Raw genomic sequence first — 25,982 nt, 5'->3', positions numbered from 1 at the left:
TAGATGAAATGCGGGAGGATCATAATGCAATTTATATGAAGGATATTATCATCGCACAGTGCAGAATATATGTATTATATCATTCTAGAAACATTGGTCCAAAAACTATCAATTTACAGATAATCCGTTACCAAGATGCTGTTTTGTTTTTTTCTAAGTTGGAAATTTAGAGTGCAGATCTTGCAACTAGTGGTCAATGGTTGTGCTACCAGATGAATCGGAATAAGAAACTTGTCACTTTAGGACTTGGTATAAGAACTATATTTAGAACTATGGGAAAGTATCAAGCGGGAAGTGTAAGAATAGTGTTACATAGCCTACAGTCTGACATACCAAACTGGATTACTAGATAAAAATACAATTTGCTGATTTTCAGTAATATACCGTATTTTTCGGACTATAAGACGCAGTTTTTAGCAAGAATAAATCTTGCTAAAAAGCCCTGCGTCTTATAGTCGGCAGTCAAGGGACCCGGCAGCGCCAGGCCCCATGACCACTTCTTACTCAACCCCTGCCCGAACCATGATGTGTCGGCACATCATGGAGCGTGGAGGGGATGATGTATTGAGTGGGCTCACGCGCTGAGCCCACTCCATATACTGCAGGTGTCAGCTGTGTTTTACAGCTGGCACGCTGCTCTAATGGCGCTGTTCCTGGCCATTTAACTAGTTAAATGCCGTGGTCAATAGCTACCGCGGCATTTATAGGGATCTTCCCATAAATGTCAGATAGATGTGGGTCCCACCTCTGGGACCCCCACCTATCTCTAGAACGGGGCCCACACGGCTCCGCTGTCTCCCGGCCACTTCCTGGTTAGGTGGTCAGGAGTTACGGAAACAGTCGAGTGCTCGCTGAGCTACGCTGTTTCTGTAACTCCCATAGAAGTGAATGTGAGTTACGTTAACAACGTAGAACCGTGAGCTACGGCGTTTCCGAACCTCGGTAGCTCCGAAAACAGCGTACATGGTCGAGTTATGGAAACAGCGTAACTCGCTGAGCTATTCTGTTTCCGTAACTCCCATAGAACTGAATACTAGTTACTCAAACAGTGTAGCATGCTAAGCTGCTTCTGTAACTGCCATTCCCTACTATGGGAGTTACGGAAACAGCGTAGCTCAGCGAGTTACGCTGTTTCTGTAACTCATCCGTGTATTGCAGTGTATTGTACCAGCAATCTAATGATCGCTGGTTCAAGTCCCCTAGGGGAACTAATAACATGTGTAAAACAAAAGTTAGATACATTTTCGGGAGTGTAAAAAAATATTAAAAGTTAAAAAAAAAAAAACTTTTCCCATTTTTCCCCAAGCACAATGTAAAAAATAAAAAAAAGGAATGAAAAAAAAAGTGATAAAAAAAAATCGTATGTAGCAAAAATTGGCTCTCAAAATGTGGTGAAACTGAAGAAATAATTTTTTGGAACAAATAGTTTTTGCTTTGTAAAAGTAGTAAAATATGACATTTTTTCCTATTTTCTGTTGTCTTAAACTCAGGTGCGTCTTATAGTCCGAAAAATACGGTAAATGTAAAGCATTGCTAAAACAATTGCAAGTTTTCTTGTCTGTGAATATTGTAACTTATTCAATGGTTGCAATATTATGCCAGTAAAATTGCCCATATAGACCTAGGCTACAGTTGAAGGCAACAAATCATGGATGTTTACTACAATATCTTTCACTAGGATCATGGTTTAACACTCACCAGAGGAGTCCTTTCCCCAAATTTGCTCCAGAAAGTCATTTTAACTGTATTTGTGTGTCCTGTTCGTTGGTCAAAAGTGTGGCAATGGTCAAACGGAGGACTGTACAAGTGAAGGCTCACTGCAGTCTCTGTGTGACTTGGGTTCTCAACTCTGTGAAGACCAATTGAATCTGAAAGATCAAAAGAAGATTTATGAAGGGAGAATTGAACAGCCTATAACTGAATATTTTGTATGGGAACATAAAAAAAGTTATACGGGTTATCATCTTTAGAATTTTTTTTTAAACATTAAAGAGGACCTTTCACCAGAATCAGCATATGTGTTTTACTTAAAAATAATCATAAGTCCCCTAAAACAAATTATATATAGTTTTTAAAAACAAAATGTCAGTAACAAAAATGTGAAAAAGTCTATGTATAAAGTCTTGTATGCAAATCATTCTGACTCCATATGCTGCCATGTGAGAGTTGTGGGAAACCGCTGAGCATGCCATGAATCACCTAACCTAGTTCGGTCTCGGGTTATTTGCATACATGACTTCGGCATAGATTATTTTTACATTTTTGTTAATCCCTCGGCACTACAGCCATTTATTTTTTTTTGTTTTTCCTTCCAAATTCCATAACTTTTTATTTTCCCTTCGACATAGCTGTATGAGGGCTTTTTTTTGCTGGAAAAGTTGTAGTTTTCCATGGCGAAAACTGCAAAAAAAAAATAAATCTGTAGGGTGGAATGGTTTCATTTTTACGACATTCACAGTGTGATAAAAATGACATCTTCCAATTTCGAAGGGAAGTAAGCATGATGTGTTTTTAATTTCTTGGCTGACCACTGCATCTACGGTCCTCAACATTGCCAGTTTCTTTGTGCTTCTTCATAAAAGAGCTTGAACAGTACATCTTGAAACCCCAGTCTGATTTGAAATCTTTGCCTGGGAGAGACCTTGCTGATACAGTATAACTACCTTGTGTCTTATTGCTGTGCTTAGTATTGCCATGGTGGACCTGTGACATGAAACAGTCTTCCACAACCTCACCTTTGTAGCAGAGTTTGGCTGTTTCTCACCCAGTTTTAAGCCTCATACACAGCTGTTTCTGTTACAGTTAATGACCGTGTTTCAACTTACATATGAAAATGATGATCATTATCACCTATTTGGTATAATTGGTTAATAATACACATGACTATAATCCCACAAAATCCATGACTTTGTGCAAGTGTAGCTAGAAGAATTTTCGATGTTTTGAAGGTAAAGTGTGGTCTCCCCAAATATTGATTTGATTTTCCCTTCTGTTCATTCACTTTGTATTTTTATAATTGATAAAAAAAACAAAAAACTATTAACACTTCTATTTTTTAAAGCATTCTTACTTTGCAGCATTTTTTCACAACTGCCTAAAACTTTTGCACAGTAATATATATATATATATATATATATATATATACATTTTGATGGAAGCCTATGCCAGATGTATTTAACTGCATAGTATAATTCTGGGGTCACATGTTCAGCAGTTTCAAATGGCCCCATTGAAATGCAGTGTAAACCTAGTCTAACATAATTCAACAACTTATGGTTCAGTACAGCTATAAAAAAATAAATGTAAAAAAATTATGCGATGGGGTCTTTTACATTTAGACTTCTACCCATAGAGAAGCTTTGAACACCTCAATACATCATTAAAGTCCACTTGAAATATTATATTTTAGATTTATCGCAATCTATATAACAATTTGGAGTGTAGTAATATTACTTATTTAGGCTCACGTTGAAAGTGTTCAATAATAGAACGTGAAGTTGAATATCTAACTTTGCTTTAATGTCTCCACGGTGATTGGCCTGTATGAGTGGAGTGATTCAAGCAGGGCAGGTTATTTGTGTACAAGGCAGATAACACAGCATCGACAAGATAATCAGTATTCTTACCTTGAACATAAACTCTTCGATATGACGATCAAGTTATACAGTCATAGCTTCTAAAGAGTTTATGATTTTGTTAAAGTTACAGCAATAGCAGAAACTATTGTTTTTCACATCTTAGATAAACTGCCTGTAAACGATGTAAAGACACAACAGATTCTTGGATAAGCACATTAAGGGTGTTTATGCCAAAAAATTTATTTGGATAACTCAGGATTATCCAAGGTCCACATCTATGCATTACATAGATATTAATTTTAATGGGAACTGTGTAATGCTTCGGTTCCACTATGGAGGCGGTGCAGGGTAATTGAGCACTTGCTGCCAGATTCGTTACAGTTCAAAGGTTCCTGGGACACCCTGTGATTAGCTCACCATTTTGGGACTTTTCTAACATAAAGGAATTGTCCAAAGTGCAGAGGAAAAACAAGTCTGGTTACAATAATCAAAACATGTTTTTAATGGAAGGCTTATGCAACCTGCACTATGGAACTTACCATTGATATAGGCGCATTGATTAAGCTTGAGCACTCCTTCTGATTTCTTTACCATTGCACCATTTGACTTTTTATGGGGCCAATCATACAGTGTCTCCTTGAGGTTGCCCTGGAGTATCTTCAGGAAGCAATGTGAGTTGGTGTGATCATGAATACTGCTGCATGGGAGAAGCAATTAGCCAGTTAAGAATTGGATTTAATATCAGATGAAAACATTGATATAGCTAAAAGAAGTTTCTTTCCAAGAGTAGATTTTTTTTATAGTTATTCTTGATATATGACAGATAAATATATAATCAATTTGTGTACCTAAGCCCTATAGGGGAACAGTCACTTTTAATTACAGACCATTTCAACGTAAACATAGAAAATGCACTGTTCAATGTAAGTCTATACCAAAGTAGTCTATATAAAGTGAATAAACATTGAAGATTGAATTTACTCCATGATACATAGTAGAATACAAATTTCCGCTGGGGTTGAACTAGTATGTCACAAATGTACCAAAGGTCAAGAGAAGTAGTAAAGAAGAAGAAGGAAATTACATACATACATACATATATATATATATATATATATATATATATATATACATAATTATAATAATAATAATAGGGGGTAGGTGTCATGTCCGTGGCTGCGGGCTGTCAGCTCCAATCTCCCCCTGACAGCCGAGTCGGCAAGCATTGGCCCCAGCCTCCTCCTCAGTAGACGCCAGCGCTCGCTTCCACTCACCTATGCCGGATCCCGTAGGGTGCGCCCGCACGCTCGTGCCAGCTCTTAAAGGGGCAGCGCGCGCACTGGACTTTGATGAACATCAGGCCGTGAGTACCCTGGACCATAAGAGTGATCCAGCCCCCTGCTTTGATGCCTGAGCATTGTTGTTGTTTCCTAAGTTTGTCTATGTGATGGTCTCCTAGTGTGTTCCTGTTCCCTGCATTCCGTACTATCCTGGTCGAGTACTGTGCTGAGCCAAAGTCGTGCCGTGCTGTATACCACGCCTGTTGTGCTTCACCACGCCTGAAGTCTGCCTGCTGCCTAGTTCCAACCGAGCCTGCCTTGCTACTGTCCGAGCTGCCACAGGTACCCTTATACGAACTATAGACATTGACCTGCGCAATGTTGGCCAGCTGCCATACCGTCAAGGTGGTACGGCCCAGTGGGTCCACAGACCCTTCGTGACAGTACACTCAGGCCATGGACCACGCTGGTCGATTCAAGATCATGACGACGTCTCAAGAGATGCGGACGGATATTCTAGACCTCCGGTCTCGACAGGACCAACGCCTCCATGTGTTGAACATTCTTGCACGTTGGCAGGAGGCACAAGCTGCCGTTCCTCCTACTACACCTCCTGGCAGTGTTGATCCTCAGACTACACCTCTTGGCAGTGTTGACCCGCATGTTTCTTTGCCACTTCCTGACCGCTATGATGGAGACGCAAGTACCGGTCGTGGATTTCTGAATCAGTGCCAAATCCACTTCAGCCTGTATAGTAGGACATTTTCGTCTGATGGCGCAAGGGTCGCTTTCATCATCTCTTTCCTTACTGGCAGGGCTCTTCAATGGGCGAACCCTATCTGGGAGAGACAAGGACCAGAGACCCGTGACTTCCAAGCCTTCCTCCGGACTTTTCGTATGGTGTTTGAGGCGCCTGGTCAGGTCTCATTTGCAGCGGCCTCTTTGATTAACCTACGCCAAGGAGACACCTCTGTGAGTGAGTACACCATCCACTACCATACCCTGGCAGGAGAGCTGTTATGGAACAATGAGGTCCTGGTGGCTGCATTCTGGCATGGACTGGCTCCTAAAATGAAGGACGAAATTGCCGCTCGAGATCTGCCGTCTACCCTGGATGACCTCATCCTTCTGGCCGCCCGGATTGATATACGGATCCCAGAATGCCTCCAAGAGTTTCGTCGGGAGGGAGTTCTTCCTAGTCTGGCTCCTACTTTGCAGCAACCCCTGCTGTCCTCAGATGTCGATCCTCCTAAGGAGTCTGTGATAATGGACCAGTGTATGCTATCCACCTAGGAGAGACAATGCAGACGCACTTCTGGACTCTATCTTTATTGCGGCCTCTGTCGCCATCTTGTGCGCCTGTGTCCCCAAAGATCCCAAAGCCTAGGGTTGCTTAGAGTGACAACCTTGGGTAAGAGAGAACTTCCGTCTAAATTGTCCATACCTGTGACCATAGTGTCTGGTGAGAGAATGCATCAGGTCTCTGCGTATCTGGACTCTGGATCCGCCGCTAATTTCATCCGTAGAGACCTGGTGGACCTTCAATTACCCACCACCCTTCTGGAGAGCCTGTTGACAGTTGCTTCAGTAAATGGACTACCTCTGCCAGACCCAGTTATAGCTGTGACCAAGCTGCTGAGGCTCCAAGTAGGGGCTCTTCACACCGAACTTCTGTCGTTCTATGTCCTATCCAAAGCTGTTAACCCTGTGTTGCTGGGCCTGCCTTGCCTCCGACTGCATGCCCCAGTCCTGGACTGCAATTCTGGGGAGGTTCTCCAGTGGGGCCTTGAGTGTCAAAGCCGTTGCCTGGTGCAGATTCGTTCGGTTCATCCTTCTCTGCCTCGGTCATTGGCAAGGTTACCGAGTCATTATGCTGCATTTTTGGATGTCTTCAGCAAGAGGGAGGCGGAGACATTGCCTCCACATCGGGCGTATGACTGCCCTATCGAACTGATTCCTGGTGCATCCCTTCCCCGTGGTAGGGTATATCCTCTCTCTTTGCCAGAGACTCTGTCCATGTCCTCCTATGTGAAAGAGAACTTGGAGAGGGGCTTCATACGAAAGTCTGCCTCCCCGGCAGGAGACGGGTTCTTCTTCGTCAAAAAGAAGGATGGTTCTCTTCGTCCTTGTATCGACTACCGAGGTCTCAACCAGTTCATGGTGAAGAATATACATCCGTTGCCACTGATCTCTGAACTGTTTGATCGTATACGCAGTGCCAAGATTTTTTCTAAACTAGACCTACGTGGGGCTTACAACCTAATCCGGATTCGCCAGGGTGACGAATGGAATACTGCATTTAACACACGTGATGGACACTATGAGTATCTAGTAATGCCCTTCGGCCTGTGTAATGCTCCCACGGTCTTCCATGAGTTTGTTAATGACATTTTCCGTGACCTCCTCTATGTTTGTGTTGTGGTCTATCTTGATGACATCTTGATTTGATGACATCTTGATTTTTTTCTCCAGATACTATGACGCATCAGAGACATGTCCGTCAAGTTCTGCTACGGTTAAGGGAGAATCGTCTGTACGCCAAGTTGGAGAAGTGCATGTTTGACAGAGATGCTCTACACTTCCTGGGCTACATCGTCTCGAATCGAGGCCTTGAGATGGATCCTGAGAAGGTAAAGTCTGTCCTGGAATGGCCACGCCCTCAAGGCTTGAGGGCCATACAGCGCTTTTTGGGATTCGCCAATTTTTACAGACAGTTTATTCCAAACTTCTCACTGACTTCTCCTATCTCTAACCTCACTAAGGGCATGAATGCCAAGGTGTGGACTCCCGAGGCAGAGTCCGCATTCAATAGCCTGAGGAGTGCCTTCACGTCAGCCTCTATCCTCCATCATCCGGATGTCTCTCTGCAGTTCTAATTGGAGGTGGACGCATCCTCTGTCAGTGCTGGTGCACTCCTGTTCCAGAGAGGTCCCAAGGGCAAGTCTATGGTATGTGGATATTTCTCTAAGCTCTTCTCTTCCGCAGAACGCAACTACTCGATTGGGGATCGGGAGTTACTGGCCATCAAATTGGCTCTGGAAGAGTGGAGACATCTACTAGAGGGCGCAGCTCATCCGATCCTAATTTTTACAGACCACAAGAATCTGACCTACCTCCAGATGGCCCAACGGCTGAACCCTCATCAGGCCAGGTGGTCGCTGTTCTTTACCAGGTTCCAGTTTGAGCTCCATTATCGGCCGGCCAAGAAGAATTTGAGGGCCGATGCCTTGTCCAGGTCTTTCGAGACGGAAGACACCATGGAGATTCCACAGAGCATTATTGATCTGTCTTGCATGGTCTCTGTCAATCCCCAGCAAGTTGGGGACATTCCTCCAAGGAGGACTTTTGTGCGCCTGGCTGATCGTGGAAGAATCCTCCGCTGGGGACACTCCTCTAGACTGGCAGGTCACGCGGGGGTCCATAAGACCCGGGATCTGATTGCTCATCATTTCTGGTTGCCCACGCTGCTCAAGGACATTATGGACATTGTTTCTTCCTGTTCTGTATGTGCAGCCAACAAGGTCGCTCACTCCAGACCTGCTGGTCTGCTCCAGCCGTTGCCTGTGCCCAATGCTCCCTGGCAGCATATAGCTATGGACTTTATTACGGACCTGCCTCTCTCTGCCTGTCTGGGTTTTCAAAGATGGCCCACTTCATTCCTCTGACCGGTCTTCCTTCTGCTCCTCAGCTGGCCAAACTATTCATCCAACACATCTTCCGCCTGCACGGCTTGTCGCAGCATATTATGTGTCTGATTGGGGGGTTCAGTTTACCTCGAAGTTCTGGAGAGCCCTCTGTGGACTCCTCAGTTTGAAGTTGGACTTTTCCTCAGCCTACCATCCTCAGTCCAATGGTCAGGTTGAGAGGATCAATCAGATCTTGGAGAACTACCTACGCCACTTCATCTCCAAGCAGCATGATGACTGGGTGCAGCTGCTTCCGTGGGCTGAGTTCTCATATAATAATCACATCAGCGAGTCCACAAGGAATACACCGTTCTTCATTGTCTACGGCCAACACCCATGAATTCCTTTACCGGTCCCCGATACTTCCGAGTTACCAGCGGCTGACTCTGCTTTTAGAGACTTCCTGCAGATCTGGCAGAAGACTCGATCCTCCATCCTAATGGCAGTCGACCGCATGAAACGGAAGGCTGACACAAGGAGAAGAGAACCTCCTCAATATCTCCCTGGCACAAAGGTCTAGCTGTCTTCTAGGAATATCCGACTTAGGCCCGATGCACACGAACATGCTTTTGCGGCCGCAATTCCCCCGAAAATCCACGGGATCCATGCACACGACCATAGTTTTTACAGTCCGTGCATGGCCCGGGAGCCCGCACCGCAGAAAGAACGGACATGTCTTATTACGGCCGTGTTCTGCGGTCCGGGCTCATTGAAAATAATGGATTTGCGGGCGGCTCACGGCTGACAGTCCGCTGCCGGCCGACCCGAAAATCACGGCCGTGCACATGGCTACGGTCGTGTGCATGAGGCCTAAGGGTGCCGTCATGCAATTTGCTCCCAGGTTCCTCGAACCCTTCGAGATCCTACAGCAGATCAAACCTGTCCCCTACAAGCTTCGGCTGCCTCCTACCCTCAAGATCCCCAACTCCTTCCATGTCTCCCTCCTGAAGCCGGTGGTTCTGAACCGCTATACCAAAACTCCTAGCCCTGCGGTTGCCTCCAGCGGCCCTTCAGACACCTTTGAAGTTAAGGAGATCGTGGACACCAAAAAAGTGAGAGGAAAGACTTTTTATTTCGTGCATTGGAGGGGGTTTGGTTCTGAAGAGAGGTCCTGGGAGCCAGAGGAGAACCTCAATGCTCCTACTCTTCTGAAAAAGTTTCTCTCTTGCTCTGGTCCCAAGAAGAGGGGCATAACAGGGGGGATACTGTCATGTCCGTGGCTGCGGGCTGTCAGCTCCAATCTCACCCTGACAGCCACAGCCACAAGTCGGCAAGTGCTGGCCCCAGCCTCCTCTTCAGGAGACGCCAGTGCTCGCTTCCACTCACCTCAGCCGGATCCCGTAGGGTGCGCGCGCACGCTCATACCTGCTCTTAAAGGGGCATCGCGCGCACCGGACTTTGATGAACATCAGCCCATGAGTACCCTGGACTATAAGAGGTGTCCAGCCCCCTGCTTTGATGCCTGAACGTTGTTGTTGTTGTTTCCTAAGTTTGTCTATGTGATGGTCTCCTAGTGTGTTCCTGTTCCCTGCATTCCGTACTATCCTGGTCGAGTACTGTGCTGAGCCAAAGTCGTGCCGTGCTGTATACCACGCCAGTCCTGCTTCACCACACCTGACGTATGCCTGCTGCCTAGTTCCAGCCGAGCCTGCCTTGCTACTGTCCGAGCTGCCACAGTTACCCTATACAAACTATAGACATTGACCTTTGCCCTGTTGGCCAGCTGCCATACCGTCAAGGCGGTACGGCCCAGTGGGCCCACAGACCCTTCGTGACAGTAGGGGGGGTAGATATTCAATTCAGCCATACCAAGCATAAAAGGCACCTGATGATATAGCTGGAATAAGCTCCAATGCCTTCCGTGAGTGCGAGCTAGCCTACAATCCTTCACTATGTACAACTAGCTGCCTCTCATTTGGGCCAAGAATCCCTCAAACTATTTAAAGAAGCATGGGTTCACATCACATTTTGCCAGTACGTTTGGCTTATAGGTGTAAAAATTCTCACGAGGTAAATGTCCTACATGCTCCTAGGCCATTATTGGCCTTTTGGCATATTGTTTGGCCATTATACCTTTGTCTCAGCTGTACTAAACTTTTCAATACAACAGTATACTTGTCAGTGGCAGATGTCTGCAATTGTAGAGGCATACAATTACATAGGTCTGTGGTCTATATTCGGCAAACGGTTTCAAAAATGTCCTACAAAACATGATGCCCAAATGTGGTATGAACCTAGCCTAAACTTGGCGGAGTGAATAAACAAATCTAGGTAGTCCAAATTTTGGAAAACTAACTTGGGCAAGCATAATCACATTAGCTTTGTTCACACATTTAATCAAAGACCCAATAATAGTTTTTTTTGTGTTCACGTGGTTCAATAATTTAAGTTTTAATACGAGAGAGAGAGCAATTTTTGTTTTTTTAAATTCACATATGCAAATCATACATACATCATATATTTATCTGCATTTAGAAGCCCCCACCCATGACATCCAAAAGGAAGTGAATAAAAATAAAAGTATCTTTAAACAGAAAGAGAAATCTTAATTATAGGGAAGGTGTCACGATATTTTTTTTTTATATAATATTGCTTTTAGTATGTTATTAAAATAAATTTTATTTATTTGTGTTGTTGTGTTGTACTATTTACTTTTTTTAACTTTTACTTCTCTATGGGGTTTGCCATTTTTTTTTATCTCTGTATCTGTCCATTAACGACACATACAGAGATGGAATACGGCACACACATCCCCATAGAGAATGCGAACGGGAGCCGTTCCATTAACTATAGCGTACGCCGTCTGTTGGCCGCTCCCACACAGACCAAAAGGAAGGTCTTCGGCTGAGCGAAATCTGGCGCCATTTTCATGTGGACCGGAAGCCGCGGCCGGATAGTAAGATGACGACTTCCGGTCGCGGCTTCCGGGCATATGTGAAGGCGCAAGGAATAGGAGCGGAGGCAGCGGCGGCAGGAGCAGGTAAGTTATGTTTGTGTATGTGATGTGTGTATTATGTTCGTGTTATACTGTCTGATTACCACTGTATTTAATCCTCCTACACTGTGCATTCGCTCAGAAAATGGCGGCACACAGTGTAGGAGGTTTGAAGATTCAACCCCTCCTTCTCCTGGCTTGAGCCAGGATAAGGGAGGGGGGATTGTGTGAGGACACTAGAGTGAGTGTGTCTACCCCAAATTTGCAGCATAAAGCAATGAGGTTGCTTTACCACATTGCAATGCTGCAATTTTGGGAATTGCTCCCTCTAGTGACAAGCACATGGAAATGTTATAAATTAGAATCGAATTTATAATATTTCCTGACTTGTGAAAAAATGTTAAAAAATTAAAACAATGTGTAATTACTTATATATTAACTGTTTAACTGAAAAAAAAAAAAAAATTCTAGCGACACATTCCCTTTAATCACACCCCTGTGGTCATTTCCTGTTCCATACGAGGTGGTTGCAATTTAGAGTCCTTATAGCGGCTACAAGACAGAATCTAAATTCAGTTCACTTGAACCGTGGGTCTTGCAGTTGTAATATGAACCCTAAAATGCAGCTGCATTACAGCTGTCTAAAAGTATTTTTTCATGTTCACTCATATTGGGTTGTTAACAAAATAAATATTACAAGTACATTATACCATAAGTTTGCTTTAGATGAGACCAAGTCCTACAGTAGCAGAAGTTAATCTTTATTTAAAAAAAAAAAAAAAAAAAAGAGAGAAGCTCAGGAACAGGTTCTCGCTGCTAAGGCAGTCTCTAGAACCGCTTTTCCAAACTGCACATTACTTTTTTTCTGTATACTTTGAACTTTTCCCTAGATGTAATTTCTAATGTATATATCGGCTATGTTCAACTATCTTTCTAGTATTACAAAATAACATGTGAGCAGTTTTCAAAATTACAACATTGTTTGACATGTCACACAGGGTTTGATAAGCTTTAAATGAATACTCCAGTGAATTTTTTTTTATCATGGCTCACGCTTGGAAAGTGCACTTGGTAAAAGGTATGGCAGGTCACCCGCTTACCAGGCGCTTTGTTGCCGAACTATATGCTCCGTTCCCTGGCCACCATTATGTCACGTGACTGCAATAGGACTGCCTGATTCCTACAGATTCTGCTGTGTGGACCGGATGTCTCTTTCATTATGCATTCCTATGAGACTCACATTGACCATCTCATAGGAATGCATAGTGAAAAAGACTTCCTATCCACACAGCAGACGCTGTAAGAATCAGGCAGTCACGTGACATAACGGTGGCCCGGGAACGGAGCATATACTTTGGCAACGAAGCGCTCGGTAAGAGGATGACCTACCCTACCTTTTACCAGTGTACTTTCCAAAAGTGGGCCACAATAAAAAAAATCACTGTAGTGTTCCTTTAATCCTACTGAAGGGTATTTATTGGTTGAATATATTGTTATACATTACATTTTTATTATCCTACTGTAGCTCTTATTATTTTATAATGGGTTATTCTTGTAAAGCGAATAAACAGATTAGGAACACAACTCCAATATTAAAAAAATTAAAAATACATTAAGCAACCTTAGTACTGGAAATTTGATTGTAAGCAATTTGTATACGTGAAGGAATGCAGATAACTTCTAGATAAGTGACATGACTAAGACAGCTCAAGGCAAAGTATCGAAGTCTGAAAAAACATTACATACAGTGCAGGGTATTGGAGGGGGGAAAAATAAATAAAATACAAACAAGGAGGCCACTGTCCGTGACTACCAGAGAAATAGTTTAGTAATAACAAGATAATAGTCACTAGATAAGAGCACATTAACCTAGAGGAACTTGGACCATAACTTTATATTATGTAATGAGTGATAATTGTGCTACCATTTCTCTCCATAAAAGGCTGATACCCGTGGGTGTAAAGGTTCCAGTCACACCTGGGCCTTGCACCCAGAGGGGGCTTAAAAGGTCCCTTTTCCCCATATGAGGAGACCAGTACTATTAAAGATGCTTGATAGTAAGGGCCTGGTTACAGATTTTGCATCAGGGCCCAGCAGTGGTAGACAAAGACAGCCTCCATGCAAGAAAAGTTTATGGGCCCCTTGCTCGCCAATATCTCATTATAGTGCACCCTTTACATGGCTTGCTAACAATCCATCAGTAATTGTGAACCATGAAATTCAATAGTTCAGTCTTTAGCATGCATTCTAAAGGACAGTAGGAATCTGCTTTTAAAGGTGGCAGTGGGCCCTTTCTTCCTACTGGGCGCCTGTGTACATATGGTATGTCTGTCCCCAGGGAATTCACATTTACCGCTGGTGGATTCCAGTGCCGGGTCTAAATTTAGCCACATACATGAGAGAACAGTGAACCAACACTTGTTCCATAGCAGTGCTATATACTGTGTGGCTAATGTGGACTGGACATAAACATTCAATTATTACCAGGTTCCACTGATGTTAACAGAATCTGACAACAATCTAATGTGCATGACAGCAGCCTCACTGTCCTCCATTGTCTGTTGGGCATGTTGGATTTTAACACACTCGATACTTTGTTTAACCAGAAGAAAAGCACTTCCAGCGGGAGAACGAAGCTCCAACCTCCAGTAATAAATATTAGTAAAAACTGCATAATCAAATCTTATGCCACATATTAAAAAAGTCAAATATTATTGTTGGAGAGTTCTTTTGAATCTTATAAAATTAACATCTCTTGCTGCGGAGATTGCCTGGAAAGGGTTGGGGGAGCTGTGTGGTAGAGGCCTTAAATAATTGCCCTTTTTGCCCTCACTTTTATCCTGCATCGATGTCCTTAATAGGCATGAGAATGTCAAGGGTTACAAAATACAAAAATAAATAGTGGGATCTGCTGGAAAAAACCTCTGGCCAGTTTAGATGTATCAGCAGCATCAAGTGAAGGAAGGAAGCCAGTGATTTGTCCAAACATCACACAGAATGACTTAATTTCTCAGCCAAATGGGAAAGATTTGGGCAAATGAGCAGTACCATTTTCTTCATGGAGCTGCGGCTTCTTCAAGATCTGGACACTGAACTGCCTTATCTTTAGGAAGTGTGTTTGGCAGGTTACCAATGTATAGTGTGTTAGACACTTTAGTTGGAAACATTTTTCACACACAAAAAAAAAAGGGTGTTTACCTGCCATTTCCTTCACCCCAGCAGAGAATCATGAGATTAAACTTCCCATTTCCTTCATCCACTAAGTTTCTGGTGTACCTGAAAAACAAACACATATATAATTTAATAGATCCATGTTTTCTACCGTAAACCCTTTTATATTTAGGATTACTGTTGCTAGTTTGGCTTTTTCACAATGATTAAACATGAAGACACAGGGTGGCCAGAAATGAGAAAGATGGGTATGAACAAAGGTGAGGGTTCTCTTGCCAACAACCATAGCCATCATCACTTGGATCAGGTTAACATCATTTTCTTCTGTTCAGACCAACTCTTGCATTGCAATTTGTCTCAAGTTAGATACCAGATAGAATACCTGTAACATTGTCTGCCATCTTCAGGTAAGCACTTACTACTAGTAGATTAGATTGCTTTCATCTCCACTCTTGTGTTGCTTGCTTTATTAACAAGTTGTAGATAAATGACATTTGAGGGTAAAAGGTTAAGGCCTCATGCACACGACCGTGTTTTTGCGTCCGCAATTCCCCCGAAAATCCACGGGAGAATTGCGGCCCCATTCTTTTCTATGGGGCCGTGCACACGACCGTAGTTTTTGCGGTCCGTGCACGGCCCGGGAGCCCGGACCGCAGAAAGAACGGGCATGTCTTATTACGGCCCGGTTCTGCGGTCCGGGCTCATTGAAAACAATGGCCGCGGCCATGTGCATGTGCGGGAGGCCTGCGGCTGACAGTCCGCTGACAGTCCGCAGCCGGCCGACCCGAAAATCACGGCCGTGCACACGGCTACGGTCGTGTGCATGAGGCCTAAGTGAAGGCATACAGCCCCATAACAGGGCAGCAACAGAATTTAATTACAAAAAATGATTTTTATGGCAAGAAGGCAGGCTGGCTAGATTAGTTATTCCCTGCGGAGCCTAAAAAGAAAAAAAAATGCCCAATGACATTCTAAATGAAGACTGAATCTTCACAGTACTATATATATATATATATATATATATATATATATATATATATATATATATATCTGAAAAATTTAAAAGTAGTAAAACATGCAATACTTAACATTTCATAGCCATTCACCGATGATTCTAGCAATGCCACGAAAGAGCATCATTCATTATTAAAACCTGAACAGGAATATATACAGGCTCTAAAAAGGGTTTTCCGAAGAGAGAAAAGTGATGACTTATCCCCTGGGAGTAGGCTGTCATACTGTGAACCACCGCTACAAGTGTGTTGGCATTTGACAGTATTAAATGCAGTGAAGGGGAAGCTGTGCTCACAAAAGCGCCACAGCCCCTTGAGTACAGTGGATAGGCAGGGGTGCCGAAAGTTGGACGCCAACTGATCGGATATTGATGGCCATTCCTGATTATAACAGAGAAAATAGCGGGCACCACAAATAAATGTTTAAAGAGTGCCATTCAACGTGTACAGAGAAACATTAAAAAAAACTGTACAGGGCAAGGCAACACGTACGTCAAACTGCACCTCTAGGGTGAACGAGATTACTTTATTACAATATTACAAAATCAAAGTCTAAAAACCATTCAGAAATGCACAAACGTGCCAGACCCAAGTCTCAGTCCGTGGTCAGGCCACAGGACGATGACTCATGGAGAGAAATAATCATACAACATAGACCATAAATTAGATAGAAAAAGTAGCCCAGCGCTTTTCCCAGTGTCCACAAGCATGTAGCAAACAGAAGAGATTATATACTGCGGATCTCTGTTTTAACATGTTATTTTTCTATCCTTCTTAATTTTGCTCGCTTACATATTTAAAAAAAAGTGCAATGTTTATTGAATCTTTTAAGAAAGTACATAGAAACATGAACACAATAGAACAGCAGAGCCAATAGGGCTGCATATGAAATGTACAATCAGACATAATTTTAACATAGGAAAAGTATGTCAAAGTTGTACAATACATTGCAGTATAGTGAAACAGTATGCAAAAATATAAATAAACTGATTCCACGACTGCGTACATTGTTTAATTGGTCAATAAAATGCAAGAAAGCAGATATAGGCATCAGCAAGAGCACCACATATATTAAAACAAATAGTATGCATTAAATCCATAATAAAATCACGCAGTACCAAGGCAAGACTCCATTAGGGAAGAGCGGAAACAGCGGAATTCAGAGTAACCAACACCAAATTACCAATGTGATGGGTAACTAGGGAGAGCCACAAGTGACCACAGAGACCACTGGCTCAGAAACCCATCAATTGTATTAAAACCAACAGCTACCATTTTGACCAATTCCGCTAGTGTGAGGATCAGATGACTTACAAGATCTGGCAATCATTAATCTAGCAGCCAGGATTATATGACCTGTTACACAACGAAATTCTACCAGGAAGTTGGAAAGTCCGATAAAACACAGAGCTATCACATGGGTTGGGGGATCCCAAAGTGTATAATTCAGGAAATTAGAGCGAACTTTCATGCCAGAAATGAAAAACTAGCGGGCAGTTCCACCAAACATGTAGGTAGTTACCCGGCTGACTACATCCTCTCCAGCAGAAGAGTAGGATAGGTTAACTTTAACAATTTGAGAGTGTTCCATACCACCGGAGGAGGATTTTTTTGAGCTTTTCTCAGTGGCTAGAACCTTTGGAGATTTTCTTAACCTAGTGGATGGCAGAGTACCAATCTTGGATTGATATTTTGAAGGATAAATCTGCTTCCCATTTGACACTAGAGTAAAATACGGAGATGCCTTTACGTTTCTGATATATGTAGGCATTAGATGGGAAAACTAGTGTATCCAGAGATATAGAGTGAAGGATATGTCGGATCTGCAGGTATTTGTAAAAGTCCTGCTTAGGAATATTATATTGTTTAACTAAAGATTGCCCATCATCCCACATGACCACAGTCTGGTCATTGTGGAAAAAAGGATTCAAGGCTTTCTCCCAGCCCAAATAAAATCTGCAAGGATTCTTTGACGTCTACATAGATAATTACCGGGAAGAGGGATCACTACATTGCGGAATATATACAGTGGATATAAAAAGTCTACACACCCCTGTTAAAATGCCAGGTTTTTGTCATGTCAAAAAAAATGGTACAAGATGAATCATTTCAGAACTTTTTCCACCTTTAATGTGACCCATAATCTGTACAATTCCATTGAAAACCAAACTGAAATCCTTTAGAGGGGAAAAATAAAAATAACAAAACTACAATAATGTGTTTGCATAAGAGTGAACACCCTCATATAATTGGGGATGTGGTTGTGTTCAGAATTAGCCAATCACATTTAAACTCATGTTAAATAGTAGTCAGTACACAGCTGCCATTACTTAAAGTGATTCTGAGTAACCCCATATAAAGTTCAGCTGTTCTATTAGGATTTTCCTGACATTTTCTTTGTTGCATGTGACAGCAAAAGCCATGGTCCATAAAGAGCTTACAACACATCAAAGGGATCTGATTGTTGAGAGGCATCAGTTAGGAGAAGGGTACCAAAGAATTTCCAAGGCATTAGATATACCATAGAACACAGTGGAGACGGTCATCAAGAAGTGGATTACATTTGGCACAACAGTGACATTACCAAGAACTGGACGTCCCTCAAAACTTGATGAAAAGACAAGACAAAAATTGGTCTGGGAGGCTATCAAGAGGCCTACAGCAACATTAAAGGATCTGCAGGATTTTCTGGCAGGTACTGGTTGTGTAGTGCATCTGACAACAATCTCCCATTTTCTTCATATGTCTGGGCTGTGGGGTAGGGTGGCAAGATGGAAACCTATTCTAACAACAAAAAACATCCAACCCGGCTATGTTTTGCAAAGACCTACATCAAGTCTGCCAAAAGCATGTGGGAAAACGTGTTACGGTCTGTTGAGACCAAGGTTGAACTTTTTGGCCATAATTTCAAAAGGTATGTTTGGCGCAAGGCCAACACTGCATATCACCAAAAGAACACCATACCCATAGTGAAGCATGGTGGAGGCAGCATTATGCTTTGGGGCTGTTTTTCTGCAGCTGGAACTGGGGCTTTAGTCAAGGTGGAGGTAATTATGAACAGTTCCAAATATGAGTCTATATTGGCACAAAACCTGCAGGCCTCTGCTAAAAAGCTGAAGATGAAGAGGAATTTTACCTTTCAGCACGACAACGACCCAAAGCATACCTTCAAATCAACAAAAGAATGGCTTCAAAAGAAGAAGATCAATGTTTTGGAATGGACCAGCCAGAGCCCAGACCTTAATCCCATTGAAAATCTGTGGGGTGACCTGAAGAGGGCTGTACACAGGAGATGCCCTCGCAATCTGACAGATTTGGAGCGCTTTTGCAAGGAGGAGTGGGCAACAATTGCCAAATCAAGATGTGCCACGCTGATAGACTTCTACCCAAAAAGACTGAATGCGGTCATAAAGTCAAAGGGTAATTCAATAAAGTGTTAGTTTAAGGGTGTGCATATTTATGCAACCACAGTATTTTTCTTCTTAATTTTTCCCCTCTAAATGATTTCAGTTTGTTTTTCAATACAATTGTACAGATTATGGGTCACATTACAAGGTGGAAAAAGTTCTGAAATTATTCATCTTCATCAGATTTTGGAACATGACAAAAACCTGGCATTTTAACGGGTGTGTAGACTTTTTATGTCCATTGTATAATATCAATGAAAAGACCATCATCTTTACAATAACTACTTTACCCATCCATGAGATCATAGGCTTTGAAACATTTTCAAGCATTTTAGAGACTTTTGAAAGTAGAGGAAGATAATTTCTTGTAAATAAAGCTGAGCTAGAGCTGGTAAGAGGTACTCCTAGGTAAGTCATATAGTTCTCTTGCCATTTATATAAGAACTGAGAAATTAGAGCGGCTTTAGAAACAGGGTCAACTCCTTTTTTCAGTACCTGAGACTTAGTCGGATTAACTTTATAGTAAGATACTCTACCAAATTTAGTAATAGAATCCCGAATAGCAAGTAAGGAGGTAAGAGGGTTCACGATTGACAGGAAAAAAAATCACACACGCAGAGCTTAATTTTGTGAACTGTTGAACACACTTGGATGCCATTAATATTGCCATTGTTAAAAATCAGCTCCACCAAGGGTTCTATCAGCATTGTCACGGCGTGGGGTGTGGACCCACTGGGCCGTACCGCGTAGTGGGATAGCAGCTGGCCAACTAGGTACAAAACAATGTCTATAGTCCAGAACGGGTACCTGAGGAAATGTAGACAGTAGCGGAGACACAACTTGACTCTCACTGTAGATGGCACAGTAGATGCAGCGGAAGACACGACTTGACATTCACTGTAGATGGCACAGTAGATACGATAGCACGGGATACAGGCAGCAGGAACGAGTAACACTGGGAAATGGAAAACACTGGGAGACCATTTGCAAGACAAACTTTAGTATACAAAAACGCTCAGTCAAGGAACAAGTGGGCAGAGCCCTTTTTATAGTCCAGCAGCATTCTGGGCTAATTTCTGATAATAGACAGCTGAACGCGTACTGGCCCTTTAAGGCCGTGCACGCGCAGGAGCGCGCGCCCTGCGGGAACCAGTCACAGAACCCAGAAGTGAGTGCCGGCGTCTCCCTGGAGGGAGATGCCGCTGGGAACACAGACATCCATGGCCGGAGCCGTCAGATGGTAAGTCTGAACGACGGTCCGCAGCCATGGACATTACAGTATCCCCCCTCTTACGCCCCCTCTTCTTGGAGACAGAGCGGGAGACAAAACTTCTTCACGAGGATAGGGGCATCGATGTTCTCCTCTGGCTAAGGGAGGAAATAGCCTTTAAGATTTCAGATACAGTAAATTGGGTCGATGGGTTCTGCAAATGGGACGAAGACAGACGAAGACATCTGCGGCAATGACACTGAATTTAGAAAATTATTAACGTCAGACCCAGAGGGTTGGAAAGTAGTACAGTCATGTCGTATGTTATACAGGGAGCTAGAATAAGATTGAAATTGCTTAGCAATTAGTCTGGGGTCAATTGTTTTATTACCGTGATTATCCAGGACATAGGCTATATGGGAGCGTGGAGAGGCATGATTATTTCTTCTTGCCAAAACAGCTCTGGCTTTGTTACTATGTAGGTAAGTTTGTACTTGCACGCGCTTAGGAAAAAAAATTATAAAATCATGTTTCCATGCCAAAAGGGTAATGTTAAACATAACGACCAGGGTTCCATAAGCAACAGGCCGGAGGAGGGACAGATTTGTTCTTTAGGCCCAAATCTGCTATCAATTGCATCAAATCAAATACTTATTTCTCTCTTTACCTGGGAAGCCTGGGAACAAGCTTTGATCAGTAAACTCCTCATGAACGCCTTTATGAGCATTTCTACAGTACGTGAGGGCAGGATACCGTTTTTAAATTCATGGATATATATCGAGCTAATTCCTCCTGTAAAAAGGTTTTACATTCAGAGTGATGGAGGATATACACCGCATTCAAAATTATTATGCAAATGTTATTTTTCGCTGATTTTCCTAAATAGTCGATGCAAATGACAGTCACTATAATCTTCAAGCCATCAACCGTTGGAGTATAATGCGAATTTTATTGAACAAATCTCCTAATGATAAAAATATTTTTTTTTAGAAGTAAAAAACTCAAAATGCACTGTTTCAAATTATTATGCACAACAGAGATCAAAACATTTTAAAGGTTATAAAGAGAACTAAAATGGTCATTTGTTGAATTTGCAGCATCAGGAGGTCATATTTACAGAAATCAAAAGCTCTTTCAATCAAAAAAACTTAACAGGCCAAGTTACATGTTAACATAGGACCCCTTCTTTGATATCACCTTCATAATTCTTGCATCCATTGAATTTGTGAGTATTTGGACAGTTTCTGCTTGAATATATTTGCAGGATGTCAAGATAACCTCCCAGAGCTTCTGTTTTGATGTGAACTGCCTCCCACCCTCATAGATATTTTGCTTGAGGATGCTCCAAAGTTTCTCAATAGGGTTGAGGTCAGGGGAACATGGGGGCCACACCATGATTTTCTCTCTTTTTATGCCCATAGCAGCCAATGACACAGAGGTATTCTTTGCAGCATGAGATGGTGCATTGTCATGCATGAAGATAATTTTGCTACGGAAGGCACGGTTCTTCTTTTTGCACCACGGAAGAAAGTGGTCAGTCATAAACTCTACGTACTTTGCAGAGGTCATTTTCACACCGTCAGGGACCCTAAAGGGTCCTACCAGCTCTCTCCCCATGATTCCAGCCCTAAACATGACTCCGCCACCTCCTTGCTGACGTCGCAGCCTTGTTGGGACATGGTGGCCATTCACCAACCATCCACTACTCCATCCATCTGGACCATCCAGGGTTGCACGGCACTCATCAGTAAACAACACGGTTTGAAAATTAGTCTTCATGTATTTCTGAGCCCACTGCAACCGTTTCTGCTTGTGAGCATTGTTTAGGGGTGGCCGAATAATAGCTTTATGTATACTTGCAAACCTCTGGAGGATCCTACACCTTGAGGTTCGCGGGACTCCAGAGGCACCAGCGGCTTCAAATACCTGTTTGCTGCTTTGCAATGGCATTTTAGCAGCTGGATCCTAATCCTATTAATTTATCTGGCAGAAACCTTCCTCATTATGCCTTTATCTGAACGAACCCGTCTGTGCTCTGAATCAGCCACAAATCTTTTCACAGTACGATGATCACGCTTAAGTTTTCTTGAAATATCCAACGTTTTCATACCCTGTCCAAGGTATTGCACTATTTCACGCTTTTTGGCAGCAGAGAGATCCTTTTTCTTTCCCATGTTGCTTGAAACCTGTGGCCTGCTTAATAATGTGGAACATCCTTCTTAAGTAGTTTTCCTTTGATTGGGCACACCTGGCAAACTAATTATCACAGGTGTCTGAGATTGATTACAATGATCCAAAGAGCCCTAAGACACAATACCATCCATGAGTTTAATTGAAAAACTAATAATTAAATGTTTATGACACTTAAATCCAATGTGCATAATAATTTGGAACACGGTGTAATCATTCAGTCGCCACTGCGATGGGGAGGGGGAGGAGAATTTCTCTTCCAGGTAAAGATATATGGGTGCGTGATCAGATTATGTGATATGTTCAATGATAGAGAATTGAGATTGGAGCAGTGCTTTATTATCTACCAGAAAGAGGTCGATCCTAGAGTAAGAGATATAAGGTTGAGAGAAGGTGTAATCCCTCTCCCCTCCATGTTGGCATCTCCACACATCATGCAGGCCTTCCACCAAAAAAAACAAGGTAGAAGAGTGTCTACAACTGGACGTGGAATCTAGAGTAGGATCAATCACCGAGTTAAAAACACAGCCAATAATCAGAAGACCTTGTGCTGAAACCCTGATATTAGGGAGCAAAGTGTGAAGATAATGGTGCTGACGTCAATTGAGGAAATACACATTAAATATTGTATAAATTAGATTGTTAATTTCACACACTTAGGCCTTATTCACACGAACGTGTCCTTTTTGCGCACGCAAAAGTTCAGTGTGACATGTGTATATGGTGCGTGGCTGCATGATTTTCACTCAGCCGGCATCATTATGACACTCCCTTCTCTTCTTTACCAGCTGTAGCGCGAATCACGCGTGTTACCCGGAAGTGCTTCCGTGTCCGCCGTGCGCGATTTGCATGCACCGATTGACTTCAATGGGTGCGTGCTGTGCGAAACATGGGCAAGTATAGGACATGTCGTGAGTTTTACGCAGCGAATATACGCTGCGTGAAAATCACTGACAGTCTGAACGGCCCCATTCACTAACAAGTCCGTGCGACGCGCGTGAAAATCACACGCGTATCACGGACGTATAACACGTTCGTGTGAATAAGTCCTAAATGTAAAATATCTACCTTGGGGGTCCCAAATAAGGGATTGAAGGTGGAAGGCAACTGTATTCTTAATGGTGATCATGACCCCTTTACGTTTAGCTGGGCGAGAGGAAGTAAAAATGTGTGGAAAGTGTTTATTAGTAAATTTAGGAGTCTTATCTGCATGGAAGTGCGTTTCTTGCACCAAGAGGATATCACACTTGAGAGACGTAGCCTATCACCATATTAGACTCCGCTTAAAAGGATTATTAAAGGGAGTCTGTCACCAGAATGTCTGTATTAAACTAGTAAGGGTATGTTCACACGGCAGCGTCTGTTACGGCTGAAATTACAGGGCTGTTTTCAGGAGAAAACAGCTTCGTCATTTCAGACGTAATGGCATGTTGAGGCGCTTTTCGCTGCGTCCATTACGGATGTAAATGGAGCTGTTTTTCCATGGAGTCAATGGAAAACGGCTCCAGTTACGTCTGAAGAAGTGACAAGTACTTCTTTGACGCGGGCGTCTTTTTTACGCCCCGCCTTTTGACAGCGGGGCGTAAAAAAAATGACCGTCGGAACAGAACATCATAAGACCCATTCAAATGAATGGGCTGATGTTTACTGCCGCTTTGGAGCCGCATTTTCGGACGTAATTCGGGGCTAAAATGCCCGAATTACGTACGTAAATAGTGTGTGTGGACCCAGCCTAAGGGTATGTGCACACACAAAATAAAAAACGTCTCAAAATACGGAGCTGTTTTCAAGGGACAACAGCTCCTGATTTTCAGACGTTTTTTAATCAAAGTTGCGTTTTTCACTGCGTTTTTAATGGCCGTTTTTGGAGCTGTTTATCTATAGAGTCTATGAAAAACGGCTCCAAAAACATCTGAAGAAGTGACATGCACTTCTTTTACGCGGGCGTTTTTCCTATTGAAATCAATGGGCAGATGTTTGGAGGTTTTCTGCTTCCGATTTTTCAGCCGTTTTTCGGGTTGTTTACGGCCCAAGAAATGGCGGAAAACACTCTGTGTGAACATACCCTAACGGTGTATTGTAGAGGACACTAACCTGTCTCTTGCCTTTATTTTCAGTTTCTACTTACTGCCCCCTTTGTAGAGGCGATCTTTCTGCTTGACGTTCTAATCGGCACCACTGCGTATGTGCAGCGTCCCAGCTCTTTATTCGGTGCATCCGCAGTAGTGCCGATTACAATGTCGGCATGCGCCGAGTAAAGAGCAGAGACACGCGCACGTATTACAGACAGTACGGGGCCAGGCACGAACTCGCCAATCACACGGTCCTGTGGATCATGTTGGGCTGGAACAATGAAAAGTGTATGATGCTGATTGGTCACTGATTGGTCAGCCTCATACAGTCCTCTGTACAATGTGCAGTTGGTAAAAAGTAAAAAACACGCCCAGTTGGTCCTTAAGAAACGAATTAGCATAAATCTAAAATTGCTCATAACTCGCTCAAAAATGATTGTTTTTCAAAATAAAAACCACTGTTGTTATCTACATTACAGCGCCGATCACATTATGTAGGAGATAGGGCACTAATAATCTGGTGACAGAGCCTCTTTAAGTTAACATTTCAAGGTAAAACGGACCTCAGACCACCGAGCCAGGAGATTTACGGGAGTTGACAACAGTCAGGAGCAAAAATGTCCAATTTTTACAACAGTACTAAGCCTTCTTCAACGGAGGAGACTGTAGTGGAGGCACTATTATGGGATATCAGATGTTTTGTGAGCGTCCACAAGTTCATTATGTGCCGTTGAGAATTCCTCCATATTACACTCTAGGTGGTCAGTATGATCCCCCAAGGCATTTTCATTGGATTGCAGTTTGCGAAAAGAGATGAAACGCTCTTTATGCCATTTTGAAGCAGGACCAGCATATCTTTAAGGGTATCCACCGTAATAGGATCATTAGAGGAGAGAAACTGAGTAAGATAACAGTGAGCGCTTACAGTGGTTTAAGACAATACTATATCATCCATATTTAGGCTTTTTTTGTGTGCCGGGCCTTTGCTGACGGGTGATGGTGTAGGAGAAAGTTCGGACCTTCTTTTGTGCCCATCTCTGCTATCTTCAGAGTCAAGGAAAGGATCTTTATCCTCTGTTGGCACCTCTCCAAGTTTTCGGAGAGCCCAGTGAGGGTGTGGCACCCCCAGAGAGGTGAGATGGGGATACAGATTGTTTAGAATCTTCCTCCCGTACTTGGTTAGTGTTGCCAAAGTACTCTTAGGCCCTGTTCACACAAAGTTTTTTGACAAGTTTTTTGGGGCAGAAACCGCGCCAAAAAACTCCTCAAAAAGCACCCAAAAAATGCCTCCCATTGATTTCAATGGGAGGCAGATGAGTTTTTTTACCACGAGTAAAAAAAACTCGTCGTGGTAAAAAGAAGCAACATGACCCATCTTGAGGCGGTTTCCGCCTCCAAAACCCCATTTCAATGAGTCAGGAAGAGGAAAAAAAAAACTCG

At 42.9% G+C, this 25,982-nt stretch overlaps 1 protein-coding gene across 1 annotated transcript in view; it reads right to left on the bottom strand.

The window, feature by feature from the left end:
* The window catches only part of CDO1 (cysteine dioxygenase type 1), a 57,578-nt gene that overhangs the window by 4,803 nt on the left and 26,793 nt on the right, over nt 1-25,982 (bottom strand). Inside the window, exons 2-4 of the mRNA XM_075854818.1 lie at nt 14,678-14,755; nt 4,118-4,275; nt 1,699-1,868 (exon numbers count right to left, since the gene is read on the bottom strand). Of these exons, the coding sequence (XP_075710933.1) occupies nt 1,699-1,868; nt 4,118-4,275; nt 14,678-14,755 (406 nt within the window). The remainder of the gene's footprint in view (nt 1-1,698; nt 1,869-4,117; nt 4,276-14,677; nt 14,756-25,982) is intronic.

This window comes from Rhinoderma darwinii, chromosome 1 (assembly GCF_050947455.1).
Source record: "Rhinoderma darwinii isolate aRhiDar2 chromosome 1, aRhiDar2.hap1, whole genome shotgun sequence".
Taxonomy (NCBI): domain Eukaryota; kingdom Metazoa; phylum Chordata; class Amphibia; order Anura; family Rhinodermatidae; genus Rhinoderma; species Rhinoderma darwinii.
Note: the sequence above shows the minus strand (reverse complement) of the source record. Positions and strands in the feature narration are given on the sequence as shown.